The sequence below is a fragment of the Podarcis cretensis genome, assembly GCF_951804945.1.
Source record: "Podarcis cretensis genome assembly, chromosome: 17".
Classification (NCBI taxonomy): Eukaryota; Metazoa; Chordata; class Lepidosauria; order Squamata; family Lacertidae; genus Podarcis; species Podarcis cretensis.
Genome location: NC_137187.1, coordinates 38,819,109 through 38,840,398, shown reverse-complemented (window position 1 = coordinate 38,840,398; position 21,290 = coordinate 38,819,109). Strand labels below are relative to the sequence as shown.

Here is a 21,290-nt window from a genome sequence, read left to right as displayed (position 1 = left end):
GTGAGGCCCAAGGCCTGCTGAGCAGGCTAAGCCCCAACACTGAAGCCCAGCTGTCCCCACCACGGGGTGCTCACTCACCCCAATGAGGAGAACACCCCGTAGAGCAGAGGGTGCTTCTCATCCTGAGTTGGCAGCAGGAAAACATCACCTGGAAGAGGGAAACAAAGAGGCAGAGCTTCTTGAGGGAGGTGGGTAGGTTGTGCGTGCAAGATTGCCAGTCCCCATCTGGTCTATGGCATCAGGCGTGACTTGAATAAAATATTTGGGGTGGGGTGGGGTGGGAGGTAAGCTCTGCCCTGCATAATCAATCACAAGAAGCACACACAACATTTGAATGGCAATGCTCATCAACTTTAGGGGGCAGCCCCCTCAAATATTTTTTTGGGGAGCCAAATAGACCTCAGCCCCTAGAAGTTGGTGCCTATACCTTGCATGCATCTCCCAATAACATCTGTGCTGTGGCTTAGGGGGGACATACTGAAGCAAATGACAGCAAACAAATGGCACGGCAAGGGGTTGGATTAGATGATCCCCAGATCCCTTCCAACTGTCGAATTCTATGATTCTATGAACACACATGGAAATCCAAGGGTTCCTTCCAAAGGGTCATAAGAATGGATCAAGTCCAGAGAAATAGGTTGATTACATCAGAGATGGGATTGATGGGAGTTGGGAATCCACAGGATCCCCATCCTTGGCTACACAGTGAATTTAGGGAGATCTACACGCGTGGCGCTGTGGGTAAAACTTCAGCGCCTAGGACTTGCTGATCGTCAGGCTGGCGGTTCGAATCCCCGCGGTGGGGTGCGCTCCCGTTGCTCGGTCCCAGCGCCTGCCAACCTAGCAGTTCGAAAGCACCCCCGGGTGCAAGTAGATAAATAGGGACTGCTTACTAGCGGGAAGGTAAACGGCGTTTCCGTGTGCTGCGCTGGCTCGCCAGATGCAGCTTGTCACGCTGGCCACGTGACCCGGAAGTGTCTTTGGACAGCGCTGGCCCCCGGCCTCTTAAGCGAGATGGGTGCGCAACCCCAGAGTCGGACACGACTGGCCTGTACAGGCAGGGGTACCTTTACCTTTACCTTTACAAATGGCCAAATGAAGAAAAGCATTGTTCATCCCAATGGCCACTGGAATACACAGGGCTGGGATCTTCTACCTTGATCTGGAATGCTAAGAACAACAAGCATCTTGGCAGATGTCTTTTGGAATGGCCTCAAGAACCCCTTGAAGTTGACAGAGCCAAGATATTTCAATGGCCACTCTCTGGTTACGCCTGGCTTTAAGTCATTCAAGCTAATTCTTTCTCCAGAGCTTAGGGTGCAATTCTGTCTCCTGTGCCTCAACCCTCTTACAGTCACCTGCACACACAGAGACAATCACTAAGCCTCAGGTTTCTGCACCAAGGGTGGAACCTGAAATCCTTATGGCCTTAACCTCCCCCTGCCAACATAAATCATTTCTGCCCCGCCAAAACAAAATCCCTCTCCAAAACAGCAGCTCACGGAGCTCATCAAAGAAAGTCTCCACGCCGTCCTCTCCAATCACCGAGCAGACAAGCCGAGCTTTAAGGAAAGTCGTCCACTTGTTCACCAAAGAGCGCTGCCCGCCATCATCATTCTGAAAAGGGAAATGTGCAAGGGTCTGTCAGCTAATCCCTACAGTGGCCAAAGCGAATCACATGCTTGGTCTCTGAGTGCACAGCTTTTCTTGCAGAAATAGACAGCATGTAGAGCCCAGTCTGGATTAGGATATTGGGGGGGAGCTTTAGTTTTCCCCCGCCACCAGTATGCTCCCATTCTAGAAAAGAGGGTGATGTACTTGCAATCTGCATTGGGTCAGGGGGGAGCTTTCATTCACCCCTGAAGAACAATAGATCCAGCAGCCACCTCTGGGCTGGAAGATGAAGAAAGCCATTATTTGTACTGGGACCTCTTGCCTTAACACCAGCATGCAAGCAAGAATCAGAAAGCTTTAAAAAAAATTAGAACATGGAGGGCATGGAATAGGAAATGGTAGGAAAGTTTTATCACAGAGGAGCAGAGAAAGCCAAACAGAGACCCTCGGATTTGGAGATCTAAGAGCAGCAGGAGACTCTTAGTTGAGTCAATTAGGGGGTGGATCAAAATTCTCTAACCCAGGGACGGGCAGGCTTCAGGCTTGAAATATTTAACTGTATCTTTTTTTTAATCAAAACATCAAGGTCCACCCATCAGAACAGTGTGCAAAATAGTGGCTGGTGGGTGGGGCGGGGGAACACAGAAATAAGGAATAGGGTACCCTCTGAAACCTTTGCTGATCCACTGCAAATCAGCCAGAGATCTATCAACAGAGCTTGGTCTTTCTGTCTACTCCTGCTCTAACTCTTTTTCAGCAATAGCCCTGTTACCCATAGAGAAGACAGTTGGGTGAGCACTAATTTCCAGAGGAGAGCTCTTCACAATCAACTTTAATTGTGTGACCTGAATTTGCTGGTATTTCAACATCTACACAGTTAAAAGAATCAGGAACTATGGTGGACCTTGGAAAGTGAAGGACTCTCCTTCCTTGGATGTTTTTAAACAGAGGTTGGGTGGGCATCTCTCAGGGATTCTTTAGTTGCAATTCCTGCACTGCAGGAGGTTGAACTAGATTGTCCTTGGTCCCAACAATTCTATGGTGCTATAAATATATGGCCCCACCACCCACTCACAGCACACTCTGGAAAAACTTAGAGGTTACAAAAAGAAAGCACATGGGTCTGGCCCACTTTTCTTTGAACCATACCTTGATTATTGATTATTGAAAAATAAGGAAGAAAAGTTTAAAAATAAAAATGAACTGGCCAAAGGGACAAGAGTATGTAAAAGGGATGCCAGGAAACCGGGAATTAAGTTCACATGTGGTGGGGGTATAAATACGTACAATTTGGGGGGCAAAGGGTGTTTAAGGAGATAACAGAAATCACTGGGTAAAAGCTGACCGAAAGTCCAAAGGTAGCATTATTATCAATTTACGACGGTGTGGAAAGTTCGCAGGCTATGAAGGACTTGCTCACAAATTTATTGACAGCTGCACAAGTCATTATAGCTAGGAAGTGGAAGGGGCAAGGTGAATATAAAATGGAAGAATGGTATAAAGAGGTGTGGGATAAATTTATTAATGATTTATTTATGATAAATTAACATGTGCTATTAAGGTAAGACGGGGAATATGCAAGAGAAATGATTTTGAGGAGATATGGAAGGGGTTTGTAGAATTTTTACTGTTAAAATGGAAAGGGGTCAAACCATCGCAAGAGAGGTGTTGAAATTTTGGGATGTTGGATAGCTACAATGGAATGGTCTTGTGGGTGGGGTGCACATTTTTATTCTTTATTATTATTACTTTGTCAAAATAAAAAATAAAAATATTTTTTAAAAAACAGAAAGGATTTTGGGTAATCTGTTCAGGCATCCTTTATTATGCGCTGCTGGGCAAATCATTAGGCTAAGTAAAACAGGTTCCCCCCACGCTGGGTAGGGTTCTGTACTTAATGTAATTGAGAGCATTTCAGACCTGAACAACAGTTTGAACTCTCATGAATGTTCCATAACTCAGAATGTAGTGGCTCTTCCCTAATCACATGACAGGGTATCAATGGCCATGTGTTCAGTTGTCAGGGAAATTTAAAATAATAATCACACACAATCTACCAGGAAGTTCCCTGCACAAGCCACAATGAAAGGATGAGGGAATCTGGGCTCTTTTCCAAGCTCCCATGAATTTCAATAGGGATTTTGCAAGAAAACATTTGAGTTGGTTGTGGTCACAACCTGTGCACAACGAAGACCAGAATGGCTGTGCATATACCTATACCTTCCACAGGCTCGCTATGGTGCACAGTTGTGCCGCAACTGGCACAGGACCAATGTGCTTGCTTGTGTGTCTGCATCTCTGTGTGCTTGTGGGAATGTAGAGAGATAGGCATAGAGTAATGTGGAAGCGGGGAGGGCTCCTGTTCAGGGTTCCAGCCCTCCAATAGTGTTCTCTTCCACAACACACCATCACCCAACAACAGACACCGAGTGTTCATTGGGCTGCTAGCTTTTCTGTGTTGGTTTCTTCATTGCCGCACAAACACATGCCCAGCCAAAGATAGCTTGCACTTCTGTAAACTCTGAGGTTCTCCCAAGCATGCTGGCACCTCCCTTTTATTCCTCAGTTGCCTAATTTGGTGCTGTAATCCTGCTGACACTCAGTAGCAGAGTTCACTAGCTGAAAAGGAGTGATATGGCCCAAAGAAGATCCCTGCTGGAACAGACCAATGAAAGTTCTAGTCCATTATCCTGCTCCTTGGGGAGTTTACAAAAAAAGCATCAGGCAGCTCCCATTAGATTTCCCCAACAGCAGCATCTGCCATACTCTGAATTCCTATAGTACAGTAAAGCATTGTCCAGTTATTAAATCAAACACACTGTATGGTAGTCAACTAATGCATCCTGTAAGTGTGTGGATTACCACTAGCACAACAGGATCCCTCCCCATCTCCTCCCCCTACACGTGCCCCAAAATTTGCTCCAGGGGGTTGGAGGAACCCTAGAAGAAATTTAGATGTATTCAAAGGTAAGATGGGGGAAAGTCCCATTGAGCAAGCAGTAATCCTAAGGCTAGCTGGACCTTGACTTAGCTACACTTAAGGAAACCCAGAATTTGGAACCCTTTTCTAGGATCTCCAGGTGCAATTTTAGCTCTGCAGGAGCAGGGACACAGCCATCGCCACCAGCAAAACACACGCTCACACACCCCTCAGGCAGCAGCCCCCAGCCTGCTCCATCTTTCTCAGCCTGGTTCCCCATGCCTCAAGCCAAAACTCAACCGTGTGGGTGGGTGTCTCCCCCACTCCAAGCGTCGCTCACCAGGCAAACCCGTCCCACCCGAGCGAGCACAGCAGGCCCCACGGCACCCTCAAGCGCTTTCTCACGGAAAAAGAAGTAGAGCTTGTCATCGTTGTGGTCGGAGCTGTCGGGGATGACGCGGGCGTGGAGGAAGACAGGGTCTGGTGGGGAGGGGGAAAGTGCCGTTACCTTGGTCCGCCACTAGGCAGCACAAGCAAACACTTTAGCCCAGTGGCTGCCAACCTTTGGGGGCAAGCGTGCCACCACAAGCCAAGTACAACATCTAGGAAATTTTCTACACTTTAGTCCAGGCTTCCTCAGCCTCGGCCCTCCAGATGTTTTGAGACTACAATTCCCATCATCCCTGACCACAGGTCCTGCTAGCTAGGGATCATGGGAGTTGTAGGCAAAAAACATCTGGAGGGCCGAGGTTGAGAAAGCTTGCTTTAGTTATAACACATATTCTTATGCATTGGGGTAATGCTATTTTTTTCAACGGGGTGGGTGAGTTGGATCTGTCCTTTTGCACGATGAGCATTCAGATTCATAGTCTGCTCTTTGTACACACAGTTTTAATGTTTCTTTTAATGCCACGAATCACTTTAACTCACTTTTGTGAAAAAAGTGGCAAATGAACACAAATAATAATGAGGATGAGGACGGGCGTAAGTCTGCTGAGCTGAGTGGCAGGCAGCAGCCTAACAGAGGAGAAGCAGGCAGGGCTGCAGGTTTCGCCTCTATGGCCCTGCCAAGTGCAAGGATCTCCAGGTGTGCTGCAACACACACCCTGCTACCTGTGCCACTCACGCCACAGGAGGTGAGCCATAATTCTCACCATTATCCACAGTCTGCTATCCCAGCACTCATCCCCACCCACTTCTGGCTACCTCCATCAGCCTCATACCATAGAGCCAGCGGGAATCATGTTGCTCAGTGCGCACAGCCGGTCGAGGCCCCATCGTACGGAACACGGCAGCATCAGTGCCCATGAAATCCACATGAACTCCAGCATACAGTGTGTTATCTGGGGAGAGGAGAACGGTGGAAGAGGCACATGGCAGCATTAGTCAAATAGACACAGAGACGCATGTAGACATGTAGCCGATGCAAACCTGAAAGAAAGGGAACTGGGTACAAAAGCGTAGACCTTTGGTCATCTGCTCCAGTGTTGTCTGCTTTAACTGAGAAACAGAAATCTAGAACATTAGATGTGGGTCTTCTAACCTTCTTTTTGAATCTCCTTTCAATTGTGGTTAAACATGGGACCTTATACTTCCAAAGTATGTGCTCTGAAACTAAATTATGGCCCCTCAGTGGAAAATATCTTCTTGGCCTGCAACATCCTCAGCAGCTTCTTGTTCCCTGCCAATCAGCTGTTTAGCGCTAACTGGCTGCTTAGCTAATGCAGCATGTCTAGTAAATGCAAGAGCAAGACAAGTCATCAAACAATGGTGGCTGCAAACACACAATGACATGGTCTCTGGCTCAACTGGGCAACCTGTGGCCATTTATATGCTGGCAAGCAAGATGGATCACACTCATCTAGAGCTCTCTTGTAAGAAAAACAAGAGTTAAAAGACAAATACATGTATATGCACAACACTACTGGTACTTCACAGAGATATCTGGTAGCAGGGTTGCATCCAGGGACACGTGCAAACTCACTCAAAGTCACTTACTGACAAGCACAGCCGTGCTGTGCTGCCGGGGGTCATATGGGCACTTGCCCTTCCCGGGCTCCAGTGAACGAGGCACCATGCGGAAAAGGTACTCCTTTGAAGGGATGAAAAAAGAAGAGAGTATGAATATTAGCATGGAAACCTACCTTGAACACCTAACCTAAAGCCCAGTTCATTTCCAAAACTGTGGAGGGACAAAATCCCACTCTTGACCTGCTCTCCTTTTCAGAAGTACCCTCTCTCTTCAGAAGCTCACACAGGTAACTGCGTTAAACTAAGGCTGTGTACTCACTAAAGCACATCTGTAGAACATTCTTTCCCTCAAAAAATTCTGGGCACTGTAGTTCACCCCTCACAGAGTTACAACGCTTAACAATCCTGAGCAAACTATAGAACCCAGAATGTTTTTTAGCGGTATAGGATGTATGTAGCGTACATTTGTCCAGCGTACTATTGGTCCCTCTAATTTGGAAGGCTTTAAAAGAGAATCAGAAAAATTCATGGCGGAGATGGCTATCAATGGCTCTTGGCCATGACGGCTATGTTCTGTCTCCACAGCTGGAGGCATCAATGTTTCTCAACTCCACTGGCAGGAAACTACAGGAGGGGATGATACTCTTGTGTTCGAATCCCACTTGCAAGTTTCCCACAAGCATCTGGTTGGCCACTGGGAGAACAGGAAGGTGGACTAGATGGGTCATGTGCCTGATCCAACAGGCTCTTCTTGTGTTCTAACTCACTATGGTCAACAACAGGGAAACCTGTGGGTCTCTAGAAGTTGTTGGCTGCCAACACCCATCAGTCTCAGCCTCCATGTCCAATGATCAGGGATCATAAGAGCTGTAGCCCAGCAATATCTGTGGGGCCATAGGTTGCCCACACCTGAGTTACATTGACTGGCAGTGGCACTCCAGGGTTTCCAATTGGGATCCTTCCCAGCTCTGCCTGGAGATGCCAAGGATTGAACCTGGGCCTTTGGGCATACAAATCATGTCTCTACCACTGAGCAGTGGCTCTCCTCCCAGCGGGAAGCAATCCAGGTTCTCTGCTTACTTCTGAGCGCCAGCCACGGTTGACGAGGGCACAGACTGGGTGGTAGGCCCCTGTTCCACACACGTACAGGTGAGTGCGGTTCAATGGCTGCATAAGCCGGATGTAGTTGAAACATTCACCCTGGAGGGTAAAGAGGAAACAGGGCATGAGCTGGCAGACATCCTCCTGGCAGCCAGACGTTGGTTCAACCCCCATTTTCTTACCCTGTCCCTTCCACAAAAAATAAAGAGGAAGGGGAGCCGACTTCTGGTGGGGGGCATTGCTCAGAGATAAACTTTCAGATTGGGTAGTGTTGTTAGAAACACAACAGCTCAGAAACAGGCTATGCAGGATCAATGGATAGCAAAGATGCTGTCATGGAGGTAACAGCTTTGTTTGCTTTTTTTTGGTAATACAGTATTGTTCTTAGAGGTACACAAGAAAACCCAGGAGTATTGCCTGAAGGGGTATTGCCTGAATGCACATCATCTGGTTGAAGGTAAGCAAGTCTGGGCCTGGGAGCCACATGCATGCCACCTCAGGTTCCACAATGGAAGAAAAACAGGATATAAATGTAAGAAACTAAAATAAGGAGTCAGATGGATTCAGGGACAGCCATAGCCACATTGACAAATGGTCTTTCCACAGGGATTTGGGGCATTTAGACCAAAAAACCCACTAGCTGTTGTGAGGTGATACCCAGGGTGATAATAAGAGAGCGATGGAGCAGCAACTACAACTCACCCTCTGCCCCTTCCCTGCCAGGCGACACTCATTCTGGTGGCTGGGAAGTGCTGGCCAATGAATCTGTGCAGAGAGAGATGAACAGGAAGAGGATTGGCTTTGAGAGACTGGAGGTATTTTCCCCTCCATGCCAAGCCTTCACGCACTTGCTGTTAGCTGCCTTCTGAAGCTTGGCCAAGAATCCAGGGTGCCCATCTCCCTGGCTTCCTCTGCTCCAGCCTATCCCATGTTCTTCTTCATCTCCTCCCATGTTACCCCCACCAACTGAACCCAGCCTTTTCTGGCCGCATCCAGCGGACCACAGCCCAACCCCATAAATACTGGGCAATGTGGCCCCTTTCGTTCTGACCCAGCGCAGCTCTCCTTGAGGCCCTCTGCAGCAGAGCTTACAATGAGTGGCTCCTTGTTGATATTGTGAAGATCCAAGGCCACCAGGAAATCTCGTGCCCCCAGGTAGAGCCGCTCCTGGTCTTGGTCCATCAGCAGGATCCGATAATCGCTTGTGTTGAAGGAAAAGCTGAAGGGGCGGGCAGTGCGTGTCTCCAGGAGTTCTGGGGAGAGACATCCTCGGAGTCAAGGGTTAGTCCCACAAGCCAGCCCACTCCCTCAGCCCACTGGCCTCCAAAAGGAGGGTAAGTCTCAAGCGTCCTCATCCCCCTTCTTTCTTGCTGCCTTCCCCATAGAATGGGCAGCAGCGGGAGCAAGCTAATCTACGTGATCCCTGGTCTGGGCTCAGGCCGAGCTGAGCTGAGCTCAGGGGGTATTTTGGTCCCATGAAGTGGCTAAGGCGGAGCCGACGTGGGTGGTGGGGGGAGGGCGCTCAGCGGCTGGTACAGCAAAGAGCCTAAATCCCCCAGCAATCCCCCTGGCCACATTCCAGAGGCGAAGATCAGAGGGTGGCCTGGTGAGCTTCCCACCTGCGGTGACCTTGGGGATGTGGCCAGAGGACAATCAGCCTCTTTGCCCAGCTACTTTCTGCAGCCAAGTCTGGGCAAGAATTCAGAGACCAGGGACAGAAATTGGCCTAATCCCTGTGGACAAGTGGACAGAAGAGCAGATTTCCGGGGAGCTCAGAGAGGGAGACAGGTGGGGAGCGGGGAGGGAAAGGAGCCTGAGTGGGATGAGGAATTGAGATCCAATTAAAATGAAAGGAACAAAAGTAAATGCAGGAGCAGGACTCCAGGGCCCTCTCCTCTGTTCCTTCTGCTCCAATTCAGCCGACCGACTGAGTCTGAATGCTGGAGACAGAACCCGGAGAACCTGGTGGAATTCCCCAAGCATTAACACATGGCAGGTGGGAGACTATCATTCCCCACCCTGCAATAAATGTCAGGCAGCCCCATGGCAGGATGCCCAGGGCAGGGTGTGTCACGCATACCCAGATCCGATGTATACAATGACCATTATATAACACTGCATACACCAGCAGTGCTGGGGACCCCTTTCAGGGATATACACACAACCAAGCAATACTGGATTATTTCTTAGGCATTATAAGCAGCAACTTGAGAGGGCATGGGAGAGTTTTTCAGTCATAAAGGAGGTGGTGGCGGTAAACTTGTGACCCTCTGGATGTTGTTGGACTCCCAGTATCCTTTGCCTTTGGCCATTCTGGCTGGAGCTGATGGGAGTTGGAGGCCAACAGTATCTGGAGGGTCACACACTCCATATGAAAACTGAGTGTTATATAATTACCAGTGGAAAACCGTCAGTTATGATAATTAATTATTAGGTGTTAGGTGAAGGTACAACTTCCCTGATTTTCTTCTCTGAGAGGAAGGGGAGAAATACCACAGGGTGCTCTTGCCATACCAGCAGCAGTTTGGGAGGCTGTCTATATGGGACCCCAGAGACTTTGGAGAAAGAATGTGTTTATGACGTTTACACGGGATAAATCTGGAATCTCTCTGGAAATAACGTGCTGTTGTTTTTTCTGTCTGGGGAAATTCATGTGGTGATTCTGTTGCTGGGTAAACAAAGGCACAGTTGCTAAGGAACACAAATCTGCAAGGAAAAGGACCTTTTGGGGCTCTGAAAACCCCTCGTGTCTTCTCTCCTTGATTGGGCCCACCAGTGGCAACGACTGGTGCTTTAGATGTGTCTCCACCACAACAATACACAGAATACTTTGAAAGCTGCCCCACATTTGCACAGCCAAGGTGGAGGGAGACTTCTACCAGCCAAAAACCAAATAAATCAAAAGCAGACATCACTTCCTGTATTCACACAACAGGCATTTGGGCAACTTTGTCAGGAGCGTGCAGGAAGACTCTCTGAAATGCATATCCAGACCAGAGATGTGCCACTAATAAGAGCCTTGCTAGATCAGACCGGAGGCCCATCTAGGCCAGCATTCTGTGGTCACAGTGGCCACCCAGAGGTCCCTGAGAAGCCCACACACCAAATATGAGTGCAATAGCTCTCTCTCCTGCTGTTGTCCTGCAAAGACTGGAGCTCAGAGCACATAGCTGCTATCATGACGAGTAGTCATTGCTAGCCTTATCCGCCATGAATGTGTCTAATCTCCTTTTCAAAGCCGTCTAAATTGGTGGCTGTCACCACATCCTGTGGAAGCAAATATCATAGTTTGAGTATGTGCTGTGGGAAGACGTACTGCCTTTTGTCTATTTCCACACAGAGAAGGTATTAGAAACTGTCACCAGACATTTATTAGAACCAGGTGGGGTATCTTCTTGCAAGGAACCACGTTTGGGGTTAGTGTTTGGAGGAAATCAGTTGGGGCATGAAATGTGGGAGGCAGTTATGGATTGACAGTTGGGATGGTGATCAAATTTTGTTGGTTGACAGTGGAGGGAGGAGAGGATGAAGGGTAGAGGGGATTAGCTGAGTGGGAATGGGTTTAGGAGATTACTGGTTCTAATTGCATTCATCCCAGACTTCAGCTGACTGAATTTATTTTCATTGTTCCTCAAATAAAGCACTTGGTTGTTAGCCCTGGATAACTGTTGGTGAAAAACATGTTTAAATGGTTTGAAAACCTACTCACTACCTGACCGTGGGGTTGTAGTGGATAGCTCAATTAAGACATTGTGAAATAGCGTGGAACAGTTGCTGCCGCTGCCCCACCCCCAAAATCTCATGCTAGGAACCATTAGGAAAGGAATTTGAAATAAAACTGTCAATATCATTATGCCTCTATACAAATTTTTGGTGCAACAGCATTTTAAATACTGTGTGCAGTTCTGGTGGTCTCACCTCAAAAAAGAATATGGTGGAACTAGGAGAGGTTCAGAAAAGGTGACCAAACTGATCAGGGAGATGGAGCAAGTCCCTGTGAGGAACAGCGGCAACATAGGGGCCTTTGAGTTTAGAAGAAAGGAAAGTAAGAGAATACAGTGGTACCTCGGGTTAAGAACTTAATTTGTTCTGGAGATCCATTCTTAACCTGAAACTGTTCTTAACCTGAGGTACCACTTTAACTTATGGGGCCTCCCCGCTGCCGCCGCGCGATTTCTGTTCTCATCCTGAAGCAAAGTTCTGAACCCGAGGTAAAGTGGTACCTCTGGATACGAACAGGATCCATTCTGGAACCCCGTTCACATCCTGAAGTAAACGTAAGATGTGACTGTGCGTCTGTGAATGCCACATTTCACCACTTCCGTGCACGTACGTGACATCATTTTGAGTGTCTGCACATGCGCGAGCGGCTGAAACCCAGAAGTAACACGCTCCGTTACTTCTGGGTTGCTGCGGAGCACAACCCGAAAATACTTAACTTGAACCTACTTCAACCTGAGGTATGACTATAGTATTTCTGGGTTAGCGGAGTCTGTAACCTGAAGCGTCTGTAACCCGAGGTACCACTGTCCATGGCAGAGGTGTATAAAATTTAGCATGGCATAAGCAGAAAGTGAACAGAAAAAAGTTTTTCTCTCACACATAACACTAGAACTTGGGGACACCCAATGAAGCTGAACATTCAAAGCTTCAGGGTGGGCAAAAGGAAGTTCTTCTCCACACAGCTGAGCCATGAAATCCACTCCAACAAGACGCAGTGATGGTCATCAGCAACCTGGATGGCTTCCAGAATCTTCCAGAATCTTCTGAGGCAGATTCATGGAGAAGGCTATGAGCAGCTACGAGCCACCAAGGCAATGTTCTACCTCCACAGAAAGAGGCAGGGTGCTCCTGAAATGCCAGTGGGTGTGAATCACAAGTGGGGAGAATGCCTTTGCTCTCAGGTCCTGCTTTGTGGCTTCCCATAGGCATCTGCTTAGCCACTGTGGAAAGAGGATGCTGTACTAGTTGGGTCTATGTTATTTTCCCAATAAAACTGCCTTGACACTTCCTGCATCTACATACTACTGTTAGCATAGCAAGACTGCAACACTTTTGGAAAGCCATGAACTTTAACAAGCCTCTGGAAGTCAGCACGAGTGGCAAATGACCCTTGCAATAGAACTTGCTGTCCCCTCTGCCCCAAGCTCACTGGGTGGCCTCACTGGTTCTACTTTATATCGCTAAAAAATAAAATGTTGTTACATGCCTTGGCACAGGGTAGACAATCAGTTGGACATGAACAAAAAAGTGACCTTCCCACATTGGGCAACAGCAGGAGAACCCACCATATCAAAGGCACACACAAGCAGAACCCGCTTTGTAAAGGTGCATGGGCTCTTCATGCGGCAGACGTGTTGAACAGCCACAAAGAACATTGCGCCCCCAGCACAGATCTTTGCCACACCCTGGCCAAGCCCATGGTGCAATCTAGGCTGCAGCAACCAAGCGGCTTCAGTTCACAAAGAGCAACTGCAGAACACTCTTCTCCCCACACTGTTCCCAAATAGTATGCCCAGCCATACTTCCACTGCACACCCTCCTGCCTTCATGAAACATAAGCTGGCCAGGCTCCACATGAGATGACTGACTCCCCAAGCCTGCAATCCATGACATGCGTCCTCACCACATGCAGTCCTATGGGTGCACACAGACACAGGCAAACACACGTGTCTATGCATGTGTGCATTCATGCGCACGCACACACACACTGGGCAGAGTGGTGTTCAGGGCTTTGCCTTTTATAGGCAGGATTGCTGCTGCCAAAAGGAATGAATTGTCCTTTGGCCAAGGATGTTTCTCTCTCTCTCGCTCTCTTGCACACACATGCACACCCATCCACTTCAAGGGCTGGGCTAGCACCAAATGCCTTAGCTGAAGGAAAGGAGGGGGAAAGGGCTGCAAAGAGGACAGAGGGTTGGGTGCCCGTAATGGGGGTTGTGGCACGCACTCCCCCAGCAATTAAACGATCTCCTCTCTGCCCCAATCTCTCTCACTTCCCCTTCCCAACAATGTGCTTTGAAAAGGGGAATCCATCCAAGTCTGTTCCAGCCTCTTCTCTGTATGGCATGCTGGGTATTTTAAGCCCTTCTGGGAAATCCTTTCCCCCTGTGACTGGCAAGTAACCAGATCCCGGAATCCCCGAGAACAGAGAGTGTAGGGGGAACCCAGCAAGGTCACAGGAGATGAATTTGGGGATGGGGGGAGGGCAGCAGCAGAAGCCAACATGACAGCAGAGGACCCACACATACAATGGCATGCGTTTGTGCAACTGGAAAAAAAATACACCTGTAGTAAGGCACTTTGCACAGTAAGAACACAGTCTAGGCGATTTTCCTGCCTTCTGGCGGTATCTCAGCATGCAAGGGCATGCCTTGAAGGTGACGCTTGTGCCAAATTCGCAGGTGTCACTGGCACATGAAGTGACATGATTTGCTGCATAGGACGCCGTCAGGGAGAGAAACCCACACAAGCAGACTTGGCCCTGCGCACATTGACTGCATGGCCCACTCATGCTGTCCTACACATGGCACAAAATGCTGCTTATATACATACAACTCATGGCAACCATTGTGGGAATGTGTTCACTTTTGCTTATTTGTGAATGGCTTTATAGTTCACATATATAGTTGACGATCCCTGTCCAAAGATCTGCTTGTGGCTAAACGTTCCCATTTAAGTGTAACCAACTGCTCACACACTTGCCAGCACACGAAAAGGTGTTGCTTATTGTGAGACTACACACATACAGCTGCCGGAATAAGGCTGCATGATTATGTGGTGACTATGGAACTTATTGCCACATGGTGGTGTGGCTGCTAAAATGAGCAAAAGGAAAACAGACTTCACTGGTGGCTTCTAGGCATAATAGCCAAAAACACAGCCACCATAAAGGAAAACAGCATCTCTCTGGCTACCACATCAGAAGGCTTAACAATGAGGGATGGACATGGGCATCAGACTGTGCTTGCAAATCTCTCTGAGGATTCTGGTTGGCTGCTGTTGGCAGAATTCCAAGCCCAAAAAATCCAGGCCATCGGTCAGATACCAACAAACAAATTTCCTGATCTGACAGGAGACCTTTTCTTGTTGCCCTGTGGAGGGACCCACTGCACAAGCATAAACATAGGTAGAAAAGGGTACCTATTTTCTAGAACAGGAACGTCCAGCTCCCAATAGACTGCAATCTACTCACAGTATATAGAAAAACTGGCAGTGATCTACCCATTGTCATTGGATGGACCAAAGTTGTTGAGCTTTTTTGGGAAAGGCAAAGTTGTTGAGCCACAGTTGTTTTCCTCCCTTTTTTCGGGGGGGGGGGGGGAGATCACTGAGGGGCCAAAGATCTACCAGGATCTACCAGGTACACCCCATCATCTACCAGTAGATCAAGATCTACCTGTTGGACATGCCTGTTCTAGAACACCCTACTGTGGGTTATGTGGTTCGCATAAAGGAACATCCATGCTTCCTTGTATCAGCCAACTTTCAAGGTGATAAATGTGGTGTCGTTCTTTATGGGCCTCATCCGCATGCAAAAAGGGCATCTTCATGTCCTCCTCCACTTGCAGATGGGCAGATATCAACATTTATAGTCCACCTTTGTTTGAGCAGCTCACAGCAGCACACAGCACCCATTATATCCTCACGGTCTCCCTGTGAGGTGGGCTAGGATCAGAGATAGTGACTGGCCCAACATCATGCAGGAAGTTTTAGAGCCAATTGTATATCTCTCTAGCCCAAGTGGCCTTGCGTCATGCTAGAGTTGTGAAATGCCTACATTTTACACACACAACCCAAAGCCCTTGTCCACCACTGCCACAAGCACCTGTGAATCTGCCCCTGTTTTTCTTCTTTCCTTTCATGTCACTGCTTACTCACATACAGCCTGCCCTCTGACTGATCAACACACAATCTCCTCCTCCTCAATGAATGGCTATGACTTCAAACAATTCCAAGGAGCTTGGAGTACAAACACAACAAGTGAACATTATAGAGAAAGCCACGTGTGGCGATCCTCAAGATGAACTCAAGTGCAAATTCAAGGAGTGAAAGATCTCTCTCCCCAAACACCCCCTCCACCAGGCTCATAGCTGTCAACGTTTCCCTTTTTTAAAGGGAAATTGCCTTATTCCAAATAGGACTCCTCGCAAGAAAAGGGAAAAGTGGACAGCTATGACCAGGCTCCTGCACAGTAATAATGCACTATTATTATTAGTAGGGCCGAAAGGATAAGCCAATCAGTGAGACAGAGCAATTCAAAATCTTGTAGATATTACAGGGCAGCAGATTTAAAATAATTCACTAGCTTTTACCCATGCATATATTTTTGAATTCACAGGCAGCAAGCACATTCAGATGAGAGGAATCACCCCCTTCCAACTTTCTCCCAAGGAGGGAATGCCTCTTCTGGAGTGGGGACACCCACATGCACCCACTATTGAAGAATGCTACACTCCTGCCTCAGAACTGTAGTTTTATTCATATGCAAACCACTGCAGATACAGTCAGTTGCTCAATTGATTAAAAATCTTGCATGGCTTAATCAGCTTACCGGTTTCTTTCACCAGCTGACAGCCCTAACTATCCTGATCTTTTGGTGCTGCCTTCTGCCATGAGAACCCCATATTAGGTTGGCTGACAGAAGCAAACATACACATTTTAGTATGGAAAGACAGTGTTGTGTAATGGTTAGTGTTGGACTAAGGAGAGAATGATTAAAATCTCTGCTCAGCTGCGAAGTTCACTGGTTGTCTAGTCATTACCTCTTTCCCTAACCCTACCTCACAGAGTTGTTGAGAGGATAAAAAGGCGGGGAACCAGAACTGTGTGCAGTGCATTGCCTTGAACCTCAAGACAGGATATCAATAAAATTAAAAAGAAATGCAATGGGCTGTAGCCAACTAAGTTCTACTCAAAGTAGACCCATTGAAATGAATGGACCCAAGTTAGTAATGTCCATCAATTTCAGCAGGTCTACTCTGAGCAGGACTAACACTGGATACAATGCAATGAAAATCACACACCCCTCCATAAGAGTTCTCAGTTCTAAGCAGCGCCCCTTCCCAGAGTTGCCCCAGTACCAGAGCCGGCACTATCCTTAGACCAACTAGGCAGCTGCCTCAGGTGCAGACCTCTGAGGGGCACGATTTGATACAGATCAGTTTTTGTTACACCTTATAAATTCCTGATAATGCTTTCCTTTTATATTTTGAAGAATCTTATGTCTACAAGACATATGTTTCTGAAGAGTGAAGTTAGGAGTTTGGGAGGCGGGGTGCCGAGTACTTAGCCTTGCCCAGGGGGCAAAATAGCCCGGCGCCGGCACTGCCCTGCCCGGTGGTGCCACACCTCCCGCTTCCCTTCCGTGCCCACCTGGAAGGCGACGCCCACAGGGCCTTGTCCTCCTCCCCCCCCCAGCCCTGGGCCTCACCTGAGTCCCGCTGAGCCGCCCTCTTCTTCTTCTTACCTTTGTAGGTTAGGTAGACCCGGGGAGCGCCGGCGAGGCTGCTCTGGCCCAGGCAGCAGCAGCAGCAGCAGCAGCGGAGCAGGAGCAGCGCCAGCAGCGGCAGCCGGGGTGCCCAGGGCGCCATGGCCGAGGGAGTCCTCGGGACACCTGGGGCGGGAAGAGAGAGACACCTGGAGGCGCGCCCTCCTTCTGCCGGGCTCCGGGGCACCTGGCGAGGGAGCGGGCGAGGGAGACGCGCGCGCCCCGGGCGCTTGGCGGGGAGAGGCCTGGAGGGCGCTGCGGCCGAGGGCGCGAGATCAAAGGCGCTGCCTCGCCCGCCCCCCCCGCCCCCCCGGCGCCCGGCCAAGGCGCTGTAACCCGAGCGGGGCCGCGGCTCCTGGGCACTTCAAAGGCTCGCTCTCCCTCTGCCCGCCTGGCCTGCACGCTCCCCCCTCGCCATTCTTGCGGCACTTTGAAGTTGGGGGGCGCGGGCTGGGAGTCCCCAAATGGGGGCTGGATCCCAGCCCACCGCACCCCCCCCCCAAAAAAAAACTCTACCTCATTGGACTGCCCCTGGACCCCGGGAAATGGCGCCCCCTGCCGGCGCCCCGCCCGGAGCCCTTCGCCTTGGGCCGGCCCCCTTCATTCTGGAGAGGGCACCGATGTTGCGGCGGCCTCCTGACGCCATCACTCTCAGCCCAAGGGGGCAGGAACGGCAGCGATCCCTCCCCGAGCCCCAGCCGGGCTCTAATCTTCCCCATGCCACACAACAGGTGCCAGGGGACAATGCCAGCAGCACCCCCTCCGCGCGGCTCCCACTCCGGGCCGGCGGGGCTCGGGCTGGGCGCTTTGATCCGCCTGCCAGTCTGTCCCGTCCCTAGTGCCGCCGACGTGCTGCAACCTGTCGCTTCCATACCTGAGCCAGGTGCAGCTGAGCGATGCAGGGCATGCTGGGACATGGAGTCCCAAAGGGCCCCAGGGGCCAGAGGGGCTTGGCTCACCCCCCGAAATCCAGGGCCCGTGCTTGGCATGTTGGGCCACATCTCTCGCGCTCTCCCTCGACACGCAAGAACTCCGTGTCCCCCTCGGGGGCCAGCCCCAGGTCCGCGCCCCCCGCGCCCAGATCCGCCACGCTGTTGTTTTGAGCAGGACAGGAGCCTCCCGTTATTTGCTGCCCGGCCCTCCCCCCGACCAAAGCTGCAACCCCCGCCGCGCCGTCCCGGGAGCGAGTCCTACTCTTGCGCCCGCGGGACGTCGTTTGGGTAAACGCGCGCAGAGCCAAAGCGAGAAGCGAAGTAGAAGCGGCGCAAAGTGTGCGCCCCCCCCTCCCCAGCTTCAGAGGAAAAATAAATAACAGGAGTGGAGAGGAGGAATGTTGCAAGCGAGGATTGCAGTGGAGGTTGGCGGGGTGTTCCTGGGACCAGTGGCGTAGCGTGGGGGGTGCAGGGGGGGGGGGGCCGGCCGCACCGGGCGCAACATCTGGGGGTTAGGGTTAGGGGGCGCAAATCCACGGGTTAGGGGGCGCAAATCCACGGGTTAGGGGGCGCAAATTACTTGCCTTGCCCCGGGTGCTGACAGCCCACGCTACGCCACTGCCTGGCCCCCAGAAGGGTCGAAGGAGCAGGGCCAGGATGGTGGCCAGGGCCACTCACCGCCCCTCGCCCGCGCTGCTCCCGGTTCCCGACCCACGCGGCGGCTCAGAGCCCGACGGCGCGTCCCCCCGACGGCGCGCACGAAACTTTCTCGGCGGTGCTGTTCCTCCGGAGGGGAGCCGCTCGCCGCGCAGGGAAGAGGCGCATCGCTGCCCGCCGCCTCCCCAGCCGCGGGCTCCGGGCTTTTGTCACTCCGCGGAGGGAAAGGGAAGCGGCTGCACGTCGCCCCGTCGGGCAAAGCCGCCGCCGCCGCGCGACTCGGCGTGCAAGTTCCTGCTCTGCCTCCCGCAGCCCGAGCGGCAGAGACGCCTCTCCGAGACGGGCGGGACGCCTTAACCCCTTCGCTGCTCCCGGAGCCGAAGAGGGAAGCGCTGTCGAGGCGGCGTGGCGCCCCCTCCTTCCCCGGGCAGGAGGGACTCCCAGCAGATGGGCGGGGGGGGGGAGACCTTCCCCAGCCGGGGGTCTCAGCCCTGCGCGCGTGTCTTTGATCCCTCCTTGCCTTCTATGGGGCGCTCCTCCAAATCTGCCCCATAGCCTTCGGGGGGGGGGGGCGGGGAGAGAATCTGGCTCCAGGAGCAAAGTCCAGAATCAGGAGGAGCTGAGAGAGGTCTTTTACCTGCGCCAGGATTGTGTGTCACAACCGCCCCCTCTCGTGCCCGGCGGGGCCAGGAGGCTCCGGGGCGCGCTCCTGGGGAGCGGTTTGCATCCTGCCAGCCGCACCTTTGGCCTCTCCCCAGCGAGGAGGAGGGCGGCACCTGCAGGAGGCCAGGAGAGGGGGGTCCCTGGCAGCGGAGCCGGAGAAGGCGGGGTGCGAGGTGCTGGAAGGAGCCCGGGGCAGATCCGGCTGGAGGAGGAGAGGCGAGAAAGACGCCTTGACAGGTGGGCAGGCCACCCCCCCCTCCAGAATCCAGATCTTTCCCACTAGCGCACCCTTCGCACCGGGCGACCCACCTGATCGAGCTCCTCTTAAAAGACAGGATGGCGCCAGGCTTACTTTGGCATCTAGCGGAGATGGGATGGGGCAGCTCTTGCACAACACAGCCCAGGATGTAGCTTCCAGGAGTGCAGCTCACAGGAGCGCCGCGGCACAACTCTTGCCTCCTTCAATGGGCGCAGAATCGAAGAAAGTCTCTTTCTCCAACCTCCCCCCCTCCCTGATGCATCTCTACTCTTTATGACCCAGTGGTTTTGAGAAAGTGGGGCTGTCAGGAAAGGACAGCAGTCTGAGCCCCCAGAGGACTGACTCACCGCATTTTGAAGTTAGCGAAATAATATACTTTATTGTCCAATGTTTGACTGCCCAGTAAGACCATTTAGGGTGGCCCAAACATACCACTGTTCTGAGGTTGCTTTCCTGAGCTTTGGACCACATCTTACATACAAGGCATAGTGAGCCCAAGATCCAGCCCTGAAAGTTTGCTCTAATGATGCCTCCAGGGTCATCTCTGGTGAGGCTGTTGCATCTTTTCCTTTGCTACAGTACAGGAGAAACACTGAACTCTAAACGAAAGACCCCCAAAGGCAACGGCCTGTAAATATAGTCAACCACAGGCACTACAAAACTATGTAAAAAACATGAGTCAGTGAACTGTAAAAGAAACACAGCACACATGATTTATACCAAATATGGTCTTGTGTTGTGCAGGGATGGGGAACTGGTGCCCCCCCCCCCAGATGTTGGTGAACCATCACTCCCACCACCTCTGATTATTACCTGTCTGAGGCTGATGGGAGATGGCGTCTCACTCTGACAACATTGAGGGCCACAGATTCCCATTATATTTTCACAAAGTGGGTCATTGTGAACCTTGGTCTATGACAATGCAAAAGGGAGGCCTAGCAGCTTGCTCATTTCATTAACCTATTGATGAGGATGCATAATTTAAACATTGCACATCACATTGCCATGTAATAATACTTTATTGAGCTAATACTTAGAGAGTACCGATTTATTGGGTACCAGATCGTGCCCATGAACATGAGCCTTCTAGATTGAATTGATTGAGCAATATGTAGTTCTTCAGTTTGGGTGCAACCTTCCAGCCCACGTGAATCCACAGAATCGTTTAATTTTTACAAAATGACTTGGTGGCGGCCTGGGGGGTAGGGAAGGCGTGGTTGGCCATCTAACAGAATATTGTTGCAACGCCTAGCTAGAATCAGAAATAGTCAACAGGTTCCTTGCCTCCTTGTGGGAGACACCTAAAGGCTGCATAGGGAAAACATTCTTCAACCAGGTCTTTGGCCATTAAGCAGTCTTTGGCCTTTTAAATATTTGTGGGGTGGGGGTATATTGTAGTTGTTGTTAGCATTTTGTGTTTTTATGTTGTAAACTGCCCTGTGATCTTTGGATAAAGTGTGGTATTTAAATTTGGATGAAATGTGGTATATAAATTTAATTAATTAATAGTGAAGAGCCATAATTCAGTGGCAGAGCACGCTGGTCCCAACTTTAATCTCTAGTTAAAACTATTCAGATGATAGGAAAGACCACTTTCTGCCTGAGACCCGGTGAGCTGCTTCCAGTCAGAGGAAGCAAGCAATACTGGGCATGATGGATAAACAGTCCTAGTACAGTGATACC

General features: G+C 50.5%; 1 protein-coding gene across 3 annotated transcripts in view; it reads right to left on the bottom strand.

Moving 5' to 3' along the window:
• LOC307206691 (semaphorin-3F-like) overlaps nt 1-19,807 on the bottom strand; it is a 34,846-nt gene extending 15,039 nt beyond the window's left edge. The window contains exons 1-10 of one of the 3 annotated variants that reach the window (XM_079960025.1): nt 19,701-19,807; nt 17,076-17,222; nt 8,699-8,859; nt 8,309-8,371; nt 7,586-7,705; nt 6,533-6,626; nt 5,758-5,877; nt 4,875-5,014; nt 1,503-1,617; nt 79-148 (exon numbers count right to left, since the gene is read on the bottom strand). In XM_079960025.1, coding sequence (XP_079816151.1) covers nt 79-148; nt 1,503-1,617; nt 4,875-5,014; nt 5,758-5,877; nt 6,533-6,626; nt 7,586-7,705; nt 8,309-8,371; nt 8,699-8,859; nt 17,076-17,199 — 1,007 coding nt within the window. In that variant the 5' untranslated portion in view covers nt 17,200-17,222; nt 19,701-19,807. The other 2 variants (XM_079960024.1, XM_079960023.1) reach the window with 2 other exon arrangements.
• Nucleotides 19,808-21,290: the final 1,483 nt, after the last annotated feature.